Here is a 21,519-nt window from a genome sequence, read left to right as displayed (position 1 = left end):
CCTTTCTATATTTTTTTTCAATTTTTTAAAAAATTTCCTTTATTGATTATCGTTAACAACCCCTTATATATGTCTCCAGTCGAAAAATAACAGGAATACCACGGCATTTTATATTCACACTCTTTCCCTATATATAAAAAGAGAGAATGTTTATTAAACAAAAAGTTGGTATTGATTATTTAATCTACACCAGAATAGTGTTTCAGTGAAAACAGTGCGAAATTGCTTAAACAGACTTTCTGAAATTCAGACTGCAATATCTTTTTTATCTAAGTCATTGACATAAGAGTTTCTCATTTTTCAGTGAAAGCATAACATTTGCCTTTTTCATTTCAATTAAAAAAAAAACCTTTTGATTATATCAGAACATATTTTTAGACCATTTTGCATTGAAGGTTAATACAAAAAGCAACACATTTGCACCGTGTATTGGAAATTCGGTCGCACTTTGTAAGATACTGGGGAGGCTTTCAGAATTTCTTTTTTAATAAATCGTTCTTCTATCAAAGTATAATTGTTAGTATATAAGAAAAATGAAATAAAATGATTACAAACTATGAAGCATTTCTTCATTTCTGTTGCAAGTGGTGTATTTTGATGAACGGAAGTATTTCTAACAAGGGTATGTTTAGATACCGTTACCATGGAAACAAACATATAAACCCATCAAAAAATTGTTATATTCTGTTGGAAAAAATACAATGCTAATTGTTGAACATATTTTTTTTGGTTTCTTTGATGTCCGTCCCATTCTTTCCTATGCGAATACATGTAATCAGTGATTTGGGATATTGTTCAAGCGTGTGTTTGTTTCCGGGACGGTGATAAAATCTTTTAAATTTTTTTTAATTACCATGCTGATTATTGTGTTGAATACGAGAAATCTGCTTTATAAAATGTCTTTTTAAGAAATCAGTCATATTTAACGTTTGATTTCTCTAACCCCATGTGTTTTTTTTAAATGAGCAATAACAATTTTAAAAAAATTCAAAAAGCGATAATCGTAGTATAAATTTTTTTCCTTTTTATCTAAATACTAAGTGTATCTTTGGAATGAAAGAGAATGATTCTCTGGTTAAAATGTTATCGGCGCATGGAATAAATGCTAAGCATGTTTTTTTTTAAATCCGATGATGATTCACATGAAAAGTTTACTACAATCCAACATATAATCCGGGATTATCTGAGTGTTTTAAAATGACTTGTCCTTGTGTCTATGGATGCCTATATACCAAAGACGGGAAGCGACGTGGGCACAACTTGCCACGAGACGAGCCCCAGAGTGGCCCCGATTTACATAATAATCGTAATAATCAGAATTGTGCTGGATATAACTCGTCCTCAGAATCGAATTGTATCCACAGATAATATGACTTTGAGGATACGTATCTAGATTGTATTTCCACTGTATCATATTTGGAAGGTTTTCCGTACAAAAATATCATAACCCCCCATCCCATTCTTCTTCTAAATGCTCACATTTATTGTTGCTCACCTGAGCTGAAAGCTCAAGTGAGCTATTCTGATCACATTTTGTCCGTTGTCCGTCTGTCTGTCCGTCTGTCTGTCCGTCTGTAAACTTTTTTACATTTTGAACTTCTTCTCTAAAACCGCTTATCCAATTTCAACCAAATTTGACACAAAGCATCCTTATGGGAGGGCGAATATAAATTGCAGAAATAAAAGTCCGATCTGTATTCAAAGCGGAGAAAACCTTGAAACTGTACAAAAAGGGGGTGTATTTTTAAAAATCTTCTTCTCAAGAACTACCGAGTCCAATTCATTGAGTTTAGCATAAATTATCCTTATGGGAAGGAAAATATAAATTGCAAAAATTAAGTGATAATTCTGTTTCAAATCTGAGTTATCACGAAAATAATAATAAAGGAAAGGCGTGTTTCAATCAGTTTAATAGCTTCGGGCTCGGCATACGGTAAAATGGGTAGGCAAGACTTGGCCTGAGCAAAACAAAAGAATGGCAGGTATTAATCTGCCAATCTCATTAAAATTTCGGGATATTTGATGGACCAGTATATTTGTATTCGCTGTAAATATTGCTGCAAAATAATGCGTATTTGGAATTGACGATTGCCGATCTGCCCCGGCTTTTATTTTGCCACGGCCCGGGTTTGCATACCCATTTTACCAAGACTCGTATTCCATACTTCTAAAACGAGGTTCTTTGTTTAAAGCAGCCATGACATTATACGAAAAAGGGTCGATCTGACTATGATGAATTTGCTTGCTATGCAACAGTTCGCGTATGAAGGAACATTTTTGAAACATGCAAAATATATTGCATTGGTGCCGATTTTGTGAAGTAAATTAAGGCTAAATATTTCAATGCGTTGACAGTTTTCACATATGACGTTAGTGTTAGCTTGTTATGATTTTCGTTTCGTTTTCATTATTTATGCTTTGTAACCTTGGAACTATCGTCTGTATTCGTGATTTTTACGTATCAAATCAAACAGAGACTTCGGTAAATCAAACAGTTTACCTGCGCAAATTAAGCAAAATCTGATGTATCAAAAAAGTACTGAAATACAATTCATTCTATCGGTAATTCGGCATTATCTTTTGCGTAATGGTAGATTTAATGCAATAGGTTTTGTTGAGATGCTCGGCATTTTCTCGAGTTTATTCAGTTTAAATAGAGTTTGATATCGCTGACGGAAATATGTAGGTATATACATGTATATATTTGATTCATTTTGAAAAAAATAACTTGTGTTCTTTATTTGATATAGTGCATGTTACTTGTGTTTAATTGTTTACAATTTCTATTTACTAACCATATTTGAGTGTTAAGCTTCGAATTATAAGCAAGATACAGAGATTTGCTCACAATTCTATGTTTGTACACAGATCTTAAAAACTAAAGATAAAAACAGTAAAAAAATTGGTCAATATTTATTAAGAAAATTTTCAAAGTCTGTTCTTCCAGAAACCAACTTTAACAACTTATTGTATTGTAAACTTGACCTTTTTTCGTCATTATTACTCCTACTGTACATGTGATCCTTGACTGTGTTTGTGTTCATTGGTATAAACTGATTTTGAACCTCAAATACCAGTGAAATGGTCTTGAGTGAATAAAATAATTGAAAATCTTAGGCCATTCTTTTATTCCATTTTAAATGCTGAATAGGAAATACCAAGTTAAAAATCTTAAGCTGAATGTAATAAACTCATGTGAACAAAATATGACTCAAACCTAAGCGAACTGTGAGCTCTGTATCCTGCTTATAATTCTACGATTGACGCTGAAATTTTGGTTGAACATTAGAAATTCTATATGAATTAGAGTAGGTTAAATACTTGTACAAACAAAATAAAAGAATGATATTCTGTATATACCTACTCTCTGGGGCCCCCTCTTTATACAATAAATAATGTGACATCTACATCAATTTTGATAGTTTTTCAGACACGGGTAAATAAAAACGACGTCTTTAAAACAGTTTCCATAGTTCTGACATATTTCTGTTGCGGGGATAAAGTAATTATCGCTATTCCTAAGAAAATATCACACCGGAAAATTGTCCTGGTTTGTACGCAAGGTAAATAACAGTCATTTAATTATAATGGAGAAGACAAATAAAATTTTCGAATGTTTTTAATTTAAGGAATTGAGCACATTGAGGTACAATTTTCTTCTTCACAGTTATCCTTGTAGGATTTTTAAAATAAAAAACAATAACTATTATATTTTTTAAAAATACAATAACTAGTAAGTAGTTGATGAAAAAAATGTACCTATATGCTCTCATATATTTTGATCGCTTTTACAAAGTGGGGTGGGGGGGGGGGGAGAACGAAAATATAGGGAATTCGAAGTTAACAACTTAACAGTGCACCCCTACCAAATGTTTAGTTTTATATCTTGCGTAGGATTTTCTTATTCTGGTAAAAAATAGTATTTCATGAAGGTTCAATGTCAAAGATTACGTGTATGCAAAAATAAGTGTAAAATTCGAATTCTTTACAATATTTATTTTTTGTTATTCTACCGATGGACCATATGGCACAATATCTTTTGAACGCCCATTGTTGCTCAGGTGAGCGATGTGGCCCCATGGGCCTCTTGTTTTTGTATTGTTTTTGCAACTGCATCACTTCGATTTAACATCACGTTAGAAAATTTGATGTTTACTGTCGCTACATGTAACAAAATCCAAGACACTCTGCATGCAAATACCGGCAAAATGGCAGGAAAATTCAAACGTAGAAATAGTTTAAATGTCTTAGTATGACCTAGTTTATAGATATTTTGTGGACTTAAATGCATACATAAGTTCAAAAAGGTTTGTAATATTTATTTACGCGTTTTAACCGGCAAACTAAATTTAACAAACTTAAAATCGAGATGAAGCAAGTCCACTTTACGGCTACTACATTGCAAGTTTATGGAACGCATTCTTACTGTGACATAAGCGTAGTCAGGCTCCTATTTCACAAAAAAAATTTAAGTTTTTACCTAAGTTTAATCTCAAATCCTGAGAATTTACTCAGCTGAGATTTTTCTCAAATTGTATTTCACAAAACAAACTTAGTCAATTCTCAGCTGAGTTGATATTTTTTGAATTTTTTACTTAGCTGAGTCAAGAATTTTCATTGTCCTAAGTGGCCCCTTAACGTATAACTTCTATGTTTTTTTAAATTTATTTTCAATAAAAACAATCGTCTGCTACTGTTGTAAACAGAGGAAAATCGGATTAAATCAACAAGAGTCATAAAATGTTAATCAGTCACAAAATGTACACTTTGTTATGCTAAATATAGATTTCATAACAACATGATCTTATATATGGTACAGTAAACAGAAAACCACATTAATTACTCTATGGTTACCTTAAAATCATTAGAAAGTAGAATCACTGCACAGTTATTCCATTTAACACAAACAAATAAATGAGTTCCCTTTGTTTACATTTTTGTCAAGGGAGATAACTCCACCAAAATTATTATTTTTTAATGAAAAAAATATTTATCAAACCTGCATGGAATATTGCATATACGCTGATTATTGAGTGGAATAGATCTCAGAAATGAACATTACAGACAATATAATACTGTATTAATGATGTTAATGACATATTCATATTTGAGATTTGGCTTAAGTCTGCTATGGAGATAACTTAAGTTTTTTCTCAAATTGAGTAAAAAAACATGACTAAGATTTTTTTGTGAAATGTAGAGATTTGAGCTTTCTCAAATTTGAGAAAAACTCAATATTTGAGAAAAAACTCAGACTTAAGTCTGAGATTTGACTTAAGTTTTTTTTTGTGAAATCGGAGCCAGGTCACGGTTATACAATCATGTATATTCGTTCTCTGTTTTAAAGTGCTTCAGAAATGGCCAATACCATCTTAAATCACACGAAAAGGCTCAAAAATTGGTAAGGAAATCTTTCTTAATCGGATAGAGCAATGCAGTTCAAGACTTTGTAGTTGGGGTTAAATTTCTATAAAGTCATTTTCCAGCGGTAATACAGGATATCAAAGATAAGAAAAAGCTACAAGCTGTTGACAAATGACCCCCGGTATAAATTTCACGACTTTTGGTCTCAATAATCAACGTTGAACAAGCATCAAGTATTTTTCGTCACATTAGCTAGCATATTTTTTTCTTAGCAAAATGAATTTTTGATATGCCATTCGCCAAGAAAACAATGACTCTTATAATCGTTCTCTGTTTATATTTGATTAAGGCTTATGCTGTGTTTAATAATAGTTTTCAAAAAGAAAGAAATGTTTGTGTTCCATCATAAAGTTAAATAATTTAGAAACTTTCTGCAACTTATTCAGTCTTTATCAAATGCATTTTAAAGTCTCGACTATAGTTTCTAAACATTCCGGACCGTACAGTAAAACCTTAAGTTTGAAATATTCATTATTACCTGACCACGTGATGTCGCATACCTATTAGGAAGCATTTTCGTAAGACGGACATTAGACAACAAGTAGCACAAGGCATTGTAGCAACCTCTAATGATACACCGTCCACTAATGATATGATGTTGCATTAGTGGTCAGGATGTTGACCCCTAATGATATAACTTTATCATTAACGAACAACCAAACCGATAATTTCAGATTTATATCATTAGCGGTCAAAATTGTAACCTCTAATGAAATGAAAAAAAGTGAAATAAGTGCTACCTTGACCACTAATGACATGCATTTGCACGCATTTACAATTACATAAACGGATGGATTTGCAACCTTTATAGATATGATATGATATGATATAATATATGATTATATATAATTACATATTAAGCATGTACATTTTGGATATATTTACAATTGCATAAGTGGATGGACTGCTTACCTTTAATTATATATATATATATAAATATAATTGACCCGGAGTTATTTTTTAAGGTTGAATATTGAGACCAGAGCTGTGAAATAAAGACTCTCTTCTAACTATAATTGACCCGCATCTTGGAATTCTAAATCCAAGAGCAAATAAACGAACATTCAAAAATTGATATTTAAAATTTTTGATTTAATCAATCAACCTTTTTTGTATACATCTATTCATTAGTTATACAGGAACATATTTTTATGAGCGTCTTCAGTTATATATAAATAGTCAAAACATGAACCATTTTGGGGAGTTGATTTCAATCAACTCTCGTATGCAGTTACTCTGAAAACCGAAAGTGAAACAGTGTTCGGACCAAAGCACATCTCATCGCTGCTGACAAGAATGAGTTCTTGAGAATAATTGATAAATTCGAAATAATGTATGCTAAAGCATTGTTTTTCAAGGAAACATATTTATAAATACCTTGAAAATAGTCAGATTTTAAATGGTACGAACAATTTAGATATTTTTTGTAGTTGTATGTATTCTTACGCCAGAGTTCAATACAGTCTCGTTCAACTCGACGCTCAAAATTGCCTGAATCTATAAATTTTCCAGAAATATTTCTATCACTGATACATAGTTTGATTGAATTTATTTTATCTTTAAATGTTACTTACCATGATTCATATGGGGTTTTATCAACATTCTTGGGTCGAAAAGGTCCGAAAATTTATATTATAAAAATGTGCATAAATCAAATACAGATTAGAAACTACCTGTACTTGTCATGCAAAATAACATATCATTGATTTTAGATAAATAAACATCGATAAAATCAACTCCTGTCAGTTCTTCAGTACTTTGATTATGTTTAGGTCTCGACGTATCCTATCAACCTTTAGAATTTGCAACTATTTTTTAAAGTAAACTTTTCGCGAGTAACCGCTGTTTTGTGTGATATGTATATTTTTAACAAGTTGATCTATGATAAGAATATTGATATAAATCGGTACAGGATTCACTATTTATATGTATTTTTTTGCTGAATTGATGGGTGTAAATACTAAAGGATGACTGCACTTAACGCCGTGTTTTGGACCCTTTTTTGGTCACTATTGTTACGTTTATTCTTCTATAAATTGTACGTAAGTCATTTGTCATATAATTTTATCAATTTCCAATCGATATTTAATGTCATAATAATTTTAAACTGCGTTGCAATAAAAAAAATCGTTGTTTTCTTAACCTTACTGCTCTGCGAATATCTTGAATTTAGACGTATCTGCCCTTGATTGAAAATCAGACTCATTGAGGGTTGGTCTAATATTTTCAAGAGTGGTCTAAAATTAGAATAGTGGTATTATAATAGAAAACATCGCGTTCTCTCTCTCTCTCTCTCTCTCTCTCTCTCTCTCTCTCTCTCTCTCCTGTTGCCAATCAATTTGAAAGGTTTCAAAAGAAAATATATTAAATATAATACTAGTATCGGCCAGTATAAGTCGCAATTGATGATCCTAAACCAGTAGCTGATGTCAACAATTTACGTGTTCGAGAAGAATTTATTTAGCAAATAGATTAACCAGTAACCCACAGAACCGCGATAATCTCTTAAAGATATCACAGTAAAATGAACAAACCATCACTCCATTGGAATGAACTGAAATATGCATGGACATATATTATTGGTAGACGTTAGAAGTAATCCGGTAGACCGACCGCGTCATAACTGATTAATATTCATAAGGTTACGGAAAATACCGATCATTGACGAGAAAGTAAAAATAGGCCAGCGCGGGTGACATTGCACATGGTGCGATCATGTGGAAAACGTTATGGACACCGGTGACAGAGGACGGATTGTGTGGGTGGGTGGGTACTTTTGAGGATGCAGAAAAAATCAGAAAAGCATACGAAGTTGACTCATCCATAACATTTGTTTCGGGGAAGAAGGAAGCTAACTTTGGAAGGCCAGAAATCGGTAACGTTACCTATACGTACTCTTGTATCAATGTGTATGCTCATATTATAAATAGCATTTTTCATTATCTATTGAGTTTTGAGTTATTGAAGGAATATTATGGTCAATGAAAAATATATTATAGTATTAAATTAAAATCAGACTGTTGGAAGACGAGGCTATGTTGCTATATTGTATTTATAAAACTATAGACGCTCTCTCTGTCATTCTCTCTCTCTCTCTCTCTCTCTCTCTCTCTTTTATTTAAAAATAATCTGCATTTATACTGTCCTAATTTAGACCCCATCTACAGTAGTGTAAATTATATGTATAACCTAGTAATATGTATATATACTTGTATATTGTGATGATCATTGAAATACCCCTCCGTATCCACCTATCAATTAGGTAGGACACAGCATGCAAATCCTGCATCAAAAGATTATCTGACTTATTTGATTGCGGTATTTAATTACCAGAATTACAGTACTTAACTTAATACCACACATCATTGTTACTTAATATACAACTTACTACTTATCACCCCCCCCCCCTTATTTTCATACTACATGTAATGGGTTTTAAATGTGGAAAAGATATGATGTACATCACATGTATACATCCACAGTGTCTCATAAGTCTCTGAGGCCAATATTTTATATGCAATTTCATATTTTTTGTAATTCAGGGATGCGACATTTAAATAATAAATCATTACATACTTACTTAATAATGAAAGTAATAGTACTTTTAGAAAATTTATTATTTTCCCCAATATCAACAGTTTGAACATCAATTTTCCCATTATATGGACCCTGGACCCAGTTTAAAAACATTAGGAAACCCCCTGTATTGATTGTTTTAAATATTATCTTACATCAATTATTAATTGATGTAAAATATCATTTTTTAAAAACAATATATTTTGCATATGAACAAGCAATACCCAATGATTCAGTTGTACTTCATAAATACGATCTATGGGAAAACTGACATATTTTTCTTTGCAGTTATTAATGAGAAGTCTCGAGTACGATTTAATGATGTTGGAGATCCTTGTATTGTTCCTTATGACGGAACACCCTTCATCATTTTGGCTAGGTGTGAAAGACACTGCATATTCGGAAAAGACAAACACAAAAAGAAAAAGAATGAGCTCAAAGAAGGGAGGGACTCTTGCCTTAAGGTAAATGTACATGTATATAGCTATTTTAATATTTAAAATAGATGCTACACTACACTAAATGATTTGTAACAACAAAGGTCAGTCTAGCAGATTCCAAGGTCAGTCTGCCAGATCCCATTACAAAAGGTCACATACATGTCACTATACAACTACATATAACAATTTACAACTTCTATATGAGTTCTCTTACACCTATAATATATATTAGAACATGGATCAGTCTAGCAGATTCCAAGGTCAGTCTGTCAGATCCCATTACAAAAGGTCACATGTATGTCACTATACAACTACATATAACAATTTACAACTTCTATATGAGTTCTCTTACACAGTTACACCTATAATAAATATTAGAACATTGGTCAGTCTTGCAGATTCCAAGGTCAGTCTGCCAGATCCCATTACAAAAGGTCACATACATGTCACTATACAACTACATATGACAATTTACAACTTCTATATGAGTTCTCTTACACGGTAACACCTATAATATATATTAGAACATAGGTCAGTCTAACAGATTCCAAGGTCAGTCTGTCAGATCCCATTACAAAAGGTCACATGTATGTCACTATATAACAACATATGACAATTTACAACTTCTATATGAGGTCCCTTACACCTATAATATATATTAGAACATAGGTCAGTCTAGCATATTCCAAGGTCAGTCTGCCAGATCCCAATATGAAAGGTCACATGTATGTCACTATATAACAACATATGACAATTTACAACTTCTATATGAGGTCCCTTACACCTATAATATATTTTAGAACATAGGTCAGTCTAGCAGATTCCAAGGTCAGTCTACCAGATCCCAATATGAAAGGTCACATAAATGTCACTATACAACAACATATAACAATTTACAATATCTATATGAGGTCTCCATGCTTACAGTACCAACCAGACACAACCTTACTCTAAAGCAGACCCAAAAAGTTTACCCCAGGTCTGCTTGAGGTCTGCCATCTGCTCGGAGAGTGCTATGGCTTTACTCGGGTCAGCTCTTGTGGTCTGTCTTATGCACTATAATGTGATACAAGCACACCTTTTTTCTTGCAGCCTGTAACTAAAGGTGACCATTAAGGCCTGTGGGTCTCTTGTTTAAGATTAATTTTGAAATGTTTGTCCCTAATGTATAAATGCATTAATCAGGGTGATCATCCAGTCCCAAGAAAACGAAAACAATTACTTCAAGCTTCTAAAAAGAAGGGTTGCCAGGCCAAGATTGTAATGAAGGATGTTGTCCTCTTCCCTGATTATCAGGTAAAATCGTGTTATTAGTTTCATTTAGTTTTTTTAAACAATTAAAATCATTTTAAAAATACTGTAATGGATGAATTCAATTGATATATTTAAGCTGATTAATTATATTATTTGGTAATTTTTCTGTAGGTGAAGAAAAACACGGAAAAAATAAAAAGAAATGCAAGTGAACATCTGAGGGATGACCTTTCTGATGTACCTGATAATGTCAATAAACAGAGGCGGATTTATATTTTGCTTCCAAAGAGGGAGGATCATGGGTCAACACATCTTACTGGACAAGTTAATATCAGATATTGTTATATAATTTAGTAAAGGAAAGTCTCTATCAAAGTTTCCATATATGTAGAGACACAGTCAACATTATCATAATTAAGTTCTCCCTTAAAATATATTTACATATGCAGTCATTTAATTTTTATTGTTATATGATTGGTTAATTCCTTGATCTCTGATTGTCTAATATTCAACATTCTAAAAAAAAATAAAATGTCTTGATAACACCCAGTTTGATATGTCTAGTTCTATTTGTCACTGAATCACATAATTAAACAATTATTGCTGTTTTTCGGTCAATATGATGATTTAGCTACCTGAGAAGTACAATATTCACCAATTAGCCAAGAAGTACAATATATTAACTGAGCTAGCCGAAGGCATGGTCAATATTGTACTCCTAGGTAGCTAAATCATCATATTAACCTCAAAAACAGCAATAATTGTATAGTATTGACAATGAAAAAAGTTTTTGTTACAATTGATTTTAATTCTGACATGTAAATTAATATAATTGTTATGTATCAAATTTGTTACAATTTTCAGCTTGCCGGCTTCATGAATCCTTTATCCAAGGAAGTACGGGATAAACTAGGGGAACTTGTTGGACACGGGGTTACAAGTGTCTCAGAGATGCGTAGACATCTGCATGTGTATGTTGATACCCTGCTATTTAAAGACATGAAGCGTCCTGCATTGTCTGATGCTGCCTACTATCCAACAGATGAAACAATTAGGACACATATATATCTTGCCCAGTTGCGGTTAAGGTACAATGACTTGTTCAAAAATATAATTTTATCTAATTCTACTCTGTCAAAGTATATAACTGCCTGGTAACAAGTTTGTATGATGAGAAATATTTGAGAATACACTAGGCAACTAAAATGATAACTTTAAATGTTATTTTTTAACGTAGATATTCAAGGATAGATCAAGAAAACCTTCTACATAAGGTAGCAGAATGGCAAGAGAATTATCCAAGGGACAATTTCGTCTTTATGCCTACCTCTAACTCTGCACCGAGCGACAATGAAATTTTGAAGGATATAGACTGTGTGGAGCAGGATGATGATGATGAGGTATATCCTCAAATACAGGCAGCTGAGACAACAGAATTTTTCTTCTGTCACCAAAGTGAATTTCAACGTCATCTCTTCTACAGGTTTGATTTTATTTTAGAATTGAAGAATTTTTTGATTTATGATTCACATTTTGTTCAGATATTTAGAAGAAGTATACATGCAAAATTTCAATTTATTTAAAATACTGATTAGCTTTAATATTGTAAATTTATAAAAGAGAAGTGATTTGATTCGATTTGTACCAAGTGTTCTTTTTTCTTTCTCCTTTTTTTATCCCTATTTCAGAATGTAATTTATTACAGGTATGGAAAATCCCTTTGTTTGCTTGACGCAACGTACCGAACTACGAAATACGCATTGCCCCTCTTCTTTCTTGCTGTGAAGACCAATGTAGGGTATAGCGTAGTTGCGGAATTTATACTGCAGCATGAGACCAAAAAATCCATCATGCAAGGTCTACGAACCATTAAAGGTTGGCTTCATAATGCGCAAGACAGGCCCGCTGAATGGTCATGGGAACCAAAGTTTTTTATGACAGATTTTTGCGAAAGGGAAATTGTTGCAATTGAGGAAGTTTTCCCGGGTAAAATGATTATTTTTTATCTTTCAGTTATTTTATAACGTAATTTTAAGTTATTTAGAGGTTATAATAATGTTTTGATTACTTTTTTACTATGGTAAAACTTCTAACAGTTGGGAAATTTGACAGAAAATTATTTTAAGTAATTGATGTACATAATGTTAATCCTTCTAACTGATATTCCAATATTTTGTTGTTTTTTTTTTCTTCTAGAAAGCTTTGTTTTTATCTGTGATTTTCACAGAGAACAAAGTTGGACCAGATGGGTCAGTAAGACTGACAATGGTCTTACTGACTGCAAAGACCAGGTGCTGGGAATGTTGAGGAGATGTGCTCATGCATCCTCAGAAAAAGAGTACACAGAAGCCATCACAAAATTGCAAAATTCAGATATCTGGGCCAGAAAGAGTCGTCTTAGAAACTGGTTTACAAAAACATGGATGACAGAAAAAAAGGTTTTTCCTGAAATATTTTAATTATAAAATAAATGTTCACTACTTATATTAGTTTTATCAGGTCGGGGAAACTACCGGTACCTTATATGGATATTGTTGTCATTGCTCAGAGCGATGCGTACATGTACCACGAACATGCAACTGTCCAATCAGTGAATTAAAAACAATGTTTTTACAATAAACATGTGGTTAATACTAATTTACGACTTGATTTCAAATGAATGTGGGAACGTCAATTTATAAAAAATTCAATTTTATAAAAAATGCAAGATTAGGTACTAATTAAGATTTTTATGCTCACATTAACAAACATTGCCGATTTGCCATGTTAGATAGTACGTTGAAATACCTCTCATAAAGTCTTCACAAGTCATTACATTCCAGTATTTGATTTTGTGTTTTTCGCTGTTGTAGTGCTATTTGTTGACTAGAATTAGTATACATGGATTAATATCAAGAGTACGCACCAAACACACTTCTCGTAACAATTTACACTTAGGCTTTAAATGGCCACATTTGAATGCCTGACAATGAACGAACACCTCCTAGTCGAATGCTTAGGACCATGAAATCATGTGAAATCTGTCTTCATTAAAAATAAGCGCTGGCAGTTATTAAGGCTTTTTTTCAACAAATAGACTTATACAATGCAGTTGATGAACCCAAATTTTTACCATTATAAAATGAGTGTTTGTAAATGTGAACATGGAAATAGTAGATGATGATGTAAATATTGTTTTAAGTGTACAAAATGATCGAAAAAATTAAATATGCTTTTCCAAAAGCAATTAGAAAAAGTAGCATTTTTTAAACGTAGTATTTTTTGTAGTAACCTATGATGCATTTCAGCCCAGGAATGTCACTCAGCTGATTGGTCAGTTTGTGGATTACATCTGTGCTTCATTTAGTATGTAAATTTATTCCGATGTCACAGAAAATAGTTTCCCCGATCTGTTTATGTTTCAAAATTAGTGGTAAATAGTTAATTCTGTTGATTTTTACTATATATTGTGCAATATTGACCACTGGGTTGTCTTTTGCATATATAGCGCTGGGTCTGGTCAGAAAGATATGGATCAGGGCTCTTGGTGAATACAAATAATGGTCTGGAGAGACAGAACAAAGTATTCAAATATCAGTTTTTAGAGCAGCGAAAAAACAACAATGTATCAGGTACATCAGTATTTACCAGCAATGATGCTCAAGTAGGTCTTAGTTTAAATATTAATTGAACATTTTTTTGTTTTTTGAATTTGTTAAATGCATGCACATGAATTTGTTTGTTTCATTTAAACTTAATTAAGGACTGAATCCGATAGCTAGCTACTTAATTTATACAACTATAAAATGGGTTAGGGCAGTTTATCCTTTATTAACAGCGAAGCAGTATACAAAAACATGTAAACTGTTCCAACTCATTTTATATTATACAATTTTATGAATACCAATAATAGTCTTCACACAAACCTAGTTTTGTTCACCCAATGTTTTGTCCATTGTAGATTTATTAGTTAATGTTTAACTTTTGCATGCTATGTTTAATGTTTTGAATCAGAAGCCAAGTTACAAACAAAATTAAATGAAATACATGTACATGTAAATCAGAGAAATTTAAATATTTGTTTTCAGGAATGGTTACTTAAATTTTGCATGCAAGTTTTTTTTATGAGTTGATGATTATTCAGACAGTTGAGAGAAAAAGGGAGACACAAGTAAGTATTCCATAAAAGTACATTAAGGTTGATATTTATTGCTATATGTATGAAATTTTATGTCAAAATTCATAGCTATAGTGCTTAAAACCTTTATTCGCTTTAAATATCACTGCAGTCATTTACATATTAAGTACACCAATAACTTCCTTTTACAAGTTGCATGTGTCTTTGTTTGTCTGAATTTTAATATGTTCAGTTTTGTTTCTGTCATTTGAACAACATAATTAGCTCACCAAGACGAAGTCAGGGGGAGCATATGCCACACCGTCGGCATTGGCTTCCGTACCTGATTTAATTTTTTGTTGCTGGTACTGTATCTAAGTTATTACTTTTCCTATCTTCACCAAACTTGCATGGATGATGCATCTAGACCTACTTATGAATTTAAAAGACTTGGATGCTGAATCTGAATCCTGAATTTTGGATGCTGGAAGAGGTTAAGGTTTTTGGAGCCGGTTAAAGTTTTTGGTGCAGGTGCCCTCTGATGAATATATCTAAGTTACTACTGGTCCTAACTTCACCAAACTTGCATGGATAATACTTATAATACTGATGTGCCAGACAGACTTGAATGCTGAATCTGAGCCATAGGTTTTGAATGCTGGAGGAGGTTAAGGTTTTAAGAGCTGGTTAAAGTTTTTGGAGCAGGTGCCCTCTGATGATGATTTCTTAGTTTTGTAACAATATGTACATGTGACATCAAATCTGTACACAAATAGTCACTTTATATCCCCTTTTCTTCATATTATTAAGCATGAAATGTCAAATACGTTCCTCACTGCCTCATGTTCATAAACTTGTAATTGAAATATATGTCTTGCAATGTGACTTTTATTGTACACATGAAATACACATGAAATACCAGTTAGGAATACCAGGTACAGTCATTTCATGCATATCTTTTACAAAGGACTATGTGCGGTTTTATGCATTGTTTGCCCCCAAAATCAAAGTTTTATAAAGAGCTTTAAAAATAAGGTGAAAGATATAGTTAAAATCATATTGGAAATAAAGGTGTAAAAGGTTATCACCACCGTGACGTCATAATGTAGAAATGACGTCATGAATATTGCAATATTTTGATAAATTGATGTTTTGTAGCGAAATATGGGCGTTTTTCGACTGGGAAACATCGAGCGCATGCTTGCTCAAGTACCTAATTTTAGTATAATGTGTATAACTATCTGAAGAAAAACATATGTTAAAATTGCACGTGAGCAGACCTGCGCTCTATACTTCCGAATGCAAACTATATAGCAAAAATGAGAATATTTTCATTTTTCTGCAAATTTGCGGGATTTGAGCCATTTAGCTGACGTCATAGATACACAGCGAATGAGGAATGATGACTAAAATCATTATTAAAGTTATAGGCATCCTCTATACAATGATTTGTGAAGATTTTATTTTTATACGATACTATTTAAAAATTGGTTGAAATCGGGGGCAGATATTTGACCATACCGCAGATAGTCCTTTATGCTATGCTATGGTATGTGATTTTAATGATATGCTATGAGATTTGTATGCTATATGCTATGAGATTTGTATGCTATGCCATGAGAAATTAGGGCTTAATGATATGGTATGCTATGCTATGCTATGGTATGATATGGGATTTGAACAAAATCGCCTCCATACACAGAAGAGTTCCACACATTTCGAAGTAAAATAATAAGAAGCCAAAGTTTACCACAAATCTATTATGTAAACATTTATTTTTTTCAAATAAAAACATTTAAAATCGAGTTATAAGAATGTTGTATGTTATGCTATGGTATGATATGACGAATGCGATTCTATGAAATTGTATGCTATGGTATGAGATTCTTATGCAATGCTATGAGATTTCAATGCTATGCTATGAGATTTCAATGCTATGCTATGAGATTTCAATGCTATGCTATGCTTTGGTGTCTGTTGTAAAAGATATGCTTGAACCGACTGTAACAGTATTGTCTGATAGCTTGGTTTTGTGATAGTTTTTTTTTTAGATGTTGCTAATAGTAATTTTACAATCTTCTAATTTTCTTAATGATATAATGCTAATAATATTATATATTATTGTTCATAATTTTCTTAATGATATAATGCTATATGCTTAATAATAAGAAAACACTTCTTGGTTAATTTTTTTATTTCATTTTTATTAACTGCTTAAGCCATGTTGATTTGTGTAAAGAAAGGAATTCTTTCAGATGTTTGCACTTATAGCTCAAATTGTTACACAATGCTAACTTAATTGAAATGTCTTATTCTTTTATAAAAATGTGTTGTGAATATATTTTATTTAGGTATATAAGGGATAATGCCACAGCTACAGATAAGTTCGGACGATCCTACGTAACAGATGTACCAGAGTTTTTGAAGAACAGACCTCCAAGCTTCATAAAGCATTGCATGTCAAAAATGGAATTAGCAGACACCATCAGTGCAAATGAAGTTTTATCTCTGGGCAACAGAACATACAAGGTAACTCCAGTAAACCCATATATACAGAAATGTGCATTGCAGCGTAAACTATATGTAGACATTCAAGCATGTTGTTAATTATTGAAATTAGTAGCAGAAATCATAAACCATGTGTGGTTAAAGCAATTTTGCTAGCAAAATAGAATTTATTGCTAATTTAGAGGTAATATAAATTTATAGATTTTCCAGGTATAGCACGCTTGTATTTGTTGAATATATATATACATATGTAAATGAAAGATTTCTTACCATGTATAACCCTCATGTGTTCAGTTCCGTGCAAAACTTTAAAATATCAGGTTTTAACATAAATATTGAAGAAGGAAAATTGTACTTTCCAGTTTAATATAAAAACAATTTAATTATGAAAGGTGAAAAGTCAATCTGACCGTGGACAAAGAACAGGTTACCAGGTCACAATGGACAATGGAAATGGGATGCCAAGCTGTGGTTGTCATGCATGGATGTGGACATTACTCCCCTGCAAGCACATCTTTGCTGTCATACAGCACACAGAATTTTCATGGGAAGATTTACCACCTGAGTACCTCTCCTCCCCATATTTTAACATTGATTCCCATGTGATTGGCATTCCGATACCTATTCCATCCGAGGCACTTGAGGAAGAGGAAGTGGAAAATGAGAGCTTTGATGGCGCAACACACTTTGGTGATTCCGATGGAGATGATGCCTCACAACTCATTGACCTTCCTTCAGCTAAGAGAGGTCCAAAGTCTCTAAAAGCATTGGCAGTCCAATGTAGAGAAAAACTTTCACTTTTGCAGAATGCCACTTATCTCTGCCAGAGTGAAGATGCTTTTATAGTACTGGATTCCAACCTTAAGGAAGCTTTGAGTGTCTTTAACAGTAGTCTGTACAGAGACGGTGGACTCTGTACAGAAGCTGAACATATAAAGAAAAAGAAGGCTGTAAAACGACCAGCAACACAAAAAGACGTGGAAAGTAAAAAAATCAAAATGGAAGAGAATAGGAAAGAGAATATGAAAGAAAGAAAAAAGAAGTCAAAAAGAGGAAAGAAAAGGCTTCCACTGAAGTTACAAAAGACAGAACCAATATGTAGTGAAAGAGTCATCATAGAGGGACATGAAGCAGTTCCCAATACAATACAGGAAGATATTGCAGGTACCTTACTTTTTGTTTCTTTTCTGATAATGTTCATCAATAAACTGCTAAAACTTGTAAAGCTAAAAATTAGTAGGATACTTTTTACCTATATAGTGTATGAATAGAAGAAAAATTTTTAAATTCATTCGGAGGATAAGTCAACCAGACTCACCAAAGGTTCTTTTGGTAAAGAAGATTTAAATTTTTGAAATTTAAAAATTCATTTTTTATATTAAATTTTGAGAATGCAAAATTAAAAAGGGTGTATGATACATTGTAGAGATGGTGAAAAAGATGTCACAAAATGAGGTTGATAAATTGATTGATAATGCCAGGTTATCAAGCAGTATTTCCACAGATAAAGTTGCTCGTACGGGTCTCGCTTTATTAGAGCAGCTTTTCCCATCTGAAGACATTGATAACAGTGATTATGATGCTATTATTGAAGCAATCATTAATGATGCCAAAAAACTGTGTCCTGGCCTGGAGGAACAGCACACTTTTCGGTTTGCATTACTGCTTCTATGGACACTTGGTATGTATATTTTGAATATGAATAATGGCTCTTCAATTTTGGACATTTCCTGGTGTATTTTCATATGTTTTTTGTCACCGATTAGGTAAAAAAAATATGTCATGTGCAGTTTGCAGTCATGCAGCATTTATATATGATATAGGGATTTTAATACTTCAACTCTATTCATTTATGATAAAGATAAACTTTTCAACTTCATGAATATTTCATTTCCAGTGAAAAAAGGAAAGTTTCAGTTGCATCGAAATATTGAGAAGGAGGATGAAGAGGCAAGAAATTCCATGGCAGCTTGTATTGAAGCACTAAATTCTATTCAGTCATTGAATCCTGATGGAAAAAGAATTATTGGTACAATAATAAATTTTGTTTTAAAAATATGAACTTCATGGTCAAATTGTGGAATATTTTAAGGATTATATATATTAACAAGTTGATACATGTACATTAACCACCTGTGACCCTGACCTCTCATTTTAAGGCTCTTATATGTTCAATGGAAAGATAGGTGTTTAAATTGTTGGACAATATTTAAATTGTTGGACAATATTTTTACAGACTCTCAACATCCAAAAAGTATATTGAAGATGAAAGACAAGAGTACAAAATGTATTCGCAAAAAGGTGCACTTTGAGGGAGAGGCTGATTTGAATCAACCACTGACACAGATGGACCGCAATCAGGGTATGTTAAAATTTTTCGGACTTGCTCACTTTCTTCCTGTACGTATGGTATAGCATTGTGTACCTTTTCATGTGTTCATGATTAACACCTTTCACTATTGGAAATGTACAATGCTTACTTTATTAAAAATTTATATATTTTAGTCATCAACTTAAGTCATAAGAAAAGTGATTAATGATATAATTGCAATATGACTTTACAGCTCTAGATGCAGTTAAGAAGCTATGGAGCCTCAGGGAGAGTTCCAACTATATAATAGCAAGAGTGTCGAACTACAATGTGACAGATGATGATTTTAAGTCACTAGCTAGTAGGAACTGGTTAACTGATCAGGTAATATACAAAATATCAAAATGCTTAAAAATTCATTTCTTTGATCAGAATTTAAAAAGAAAAGTACGTTAATATAGCATGTGAAAGTTTTAAACATGCATTTGTTAAAGTGTTTAAATAAGTAAAATCTTTTTTTAAACCAAGGTGCTTATTTTTAAATTAGTTGATTTAGAATTGCAAAGTAACCAAAAATCATAGTATTTTTCGCATTGAAAATTAGTTGCAGGTCTGTAGCTCACAGTTTTAAAAATTCAGATGGAAGACCTGGGAGCTACTGTGCCTTCCACCGTAATCAATTGTTTGTGCGCCGTAAATTGCAGTTATTTACTATGGGAGGTTCTGTAGCTCCCAGGTTGTTCATTCAAATTTTTTCAGACCGGGAGCTACAGACTGAAAATAAAACAATTGCTATTGTATATTAAGTTAGGTTTGTTGTATGGACTTCAAAGAATTTCATTGCATTATTTATCTTTACAGGTTATTGATGCATATATTGCATTTATAGTTCAAGCTGAAATTGAAAAGGGTAACCATATAACTATGTACCCATCACAAACAATGACTGGTATTATGAGTGGCAGTTATTCAGTGGAAAAATGTAGAAAGAAGGTAGCTTTACTAAATATTTCATTAATCATTATCAATTAGATGTATCTGTAGATTTAAAATTATATTTGCCATATAGTGTTTTAAACTTGTAAGTACATGTACATGAAAAAGGTGCAGATCTATCACAAGAAATCTATAAACAATGTACATCATTATATGTTAAGAGTGCTTTAAACACGAACCTCTTCAAATTTGAAATTTCTAAATATTGCTGTCTAAATAACCTGTAATTGCTTATAAAATGATGTTAATTTTTATCCAGTGCTTCAAGTATGAATAATAAGACTTAATCTTATTTATAAATTATCCTATAAATTAACAACTTTAATATTTTCCTGATATTATCCAGCCTACAAATTCTTAATCTTTTTAGTTCTTCTTCTTTTAATTTTAGTTAAAAGTATTTGAATGCGAAACCATTGTGGGAGCTGTTATTAAACATCAGCATTGGACATTGGTGGTATGTAATGTTTTTTGTTTGCTTGCTTATTTATTTGTTTCTTTTTTTTCTTCTCGTGCACCCTTCATCTGGGGATCATTGTGAGTTAAACGTGCATTTTGATGTAATATTGTGTGTTTTCCTCTTTGTTCATAGATAGTTGAACCAAAGAAGGGATTGATTTATTTCTACAATCCCTTGACTGAGAGGAGGATCCAAATAAGGGAAGTTCAAAGAAACTGGTGGTATGTTAATCTCAGAATGCAAAGATATCAATATTTGTATGCTTACCTTATTCTAGAAACTACTTTTTAGTTGTTGGAATCAACAAAGTGCATCTGTGTTTGTTAATCCAGGAATAACAATGCATAAAAATACTTATAAACAAAATCAACAAATTGTTATGTATGGGTGTCTTTTGCAATGATTGCAACCAATTTTTCTATGTTGTCAAAAAATTTAAAAGAAACACATTTTA

The 21,519-nt window shown here is 32.2% G+C and overlaps 1 protein-coding gene and 1 long non-coding RNA gene across 2 annotated transcripts in view; one reads left to right on the top strand and one right to left on the bottom strand.

The window, feature by feature from the left end:
• LOC136274153 (uncharacterized) overlaps positions 1-21,519 on the bottom strand; it is a 31,529-nt gene that overhangs the window by 1,428 nt on the left and 8,582 nt on the right. The window lies entirely within an intron of this gene.
• Positions 8,037-21,413, top strand: LOC117687508 (uncharacterized). Its single transcript, XM_066078114.1, has 20 exons — positions 8,037-8,299; positions 9,289-9,464; positions 10,626-10,736; positions 10,866-11,018; positions 11,559-11,782; positions 11,932-12,031; positions 12,122-12,177; positions 12,400-12,680; positions 12,891-13,132; positions 14,182-14,337; positions 17,062-17,319; positions 17,691-18,462; positions 18,725-18,979; positions 19,196-19,327; positions 19,535-19,660; positions 19,863-19,993; positions 20,471-20,602; positions 20,997-21,062; positions 21,198-21,286; positions 21,398-21,413. The coding sequence occupies exons 1-20, from the start codon at positions 8,140-8,142 to the stop codon at positions 21,411-21,413; spliced, it is 3,636 nt and encodes a 1,211-aa protein (XP_065934186.1). The 5' UTR covers positions 8,037-8,139.

Source organism: Magallana gigas, chromosome 1, assembly GCF_963853765.1.
Source record: "Magallana gigas chromosome 1, xbMagGiga1.1, whole genome shotgun sequence".
In the NCBI taxonomy this organism is placed as follows: domain Eukaryota; kingdom Metazoa; phylum Mollusca; class Bivalvia; order Ostreida; family Ostreidae; genus Magallana; species Magallana gigas.
This window is presented reverse-complemented; position numbering and strand designations above follow the sequence as displayed.

Coding starts and splice junctions, on each gene's coding strand:
- LOC117687508 (XM_066078114.1), top strand. CDS start 8,140: ATGTGGAAAACGTTATGGACACCGGTGACAGAGGACGGATTGTGTGGG. Junction 11,783..11,931: donor CTTGCCCAGTTGCGGTTAAG/GTACAATGACTT, acceptor TTTTTAACGTAG/ATATTCAAGGATAGATCAAG. Junction 20,603..20,996: donor TGGAAAAATGTAGAAAGAAG/GTAGCTTTACTA, acceptor TTTTAATTTTAG/TTAAAAGTATTTGAATGCGA.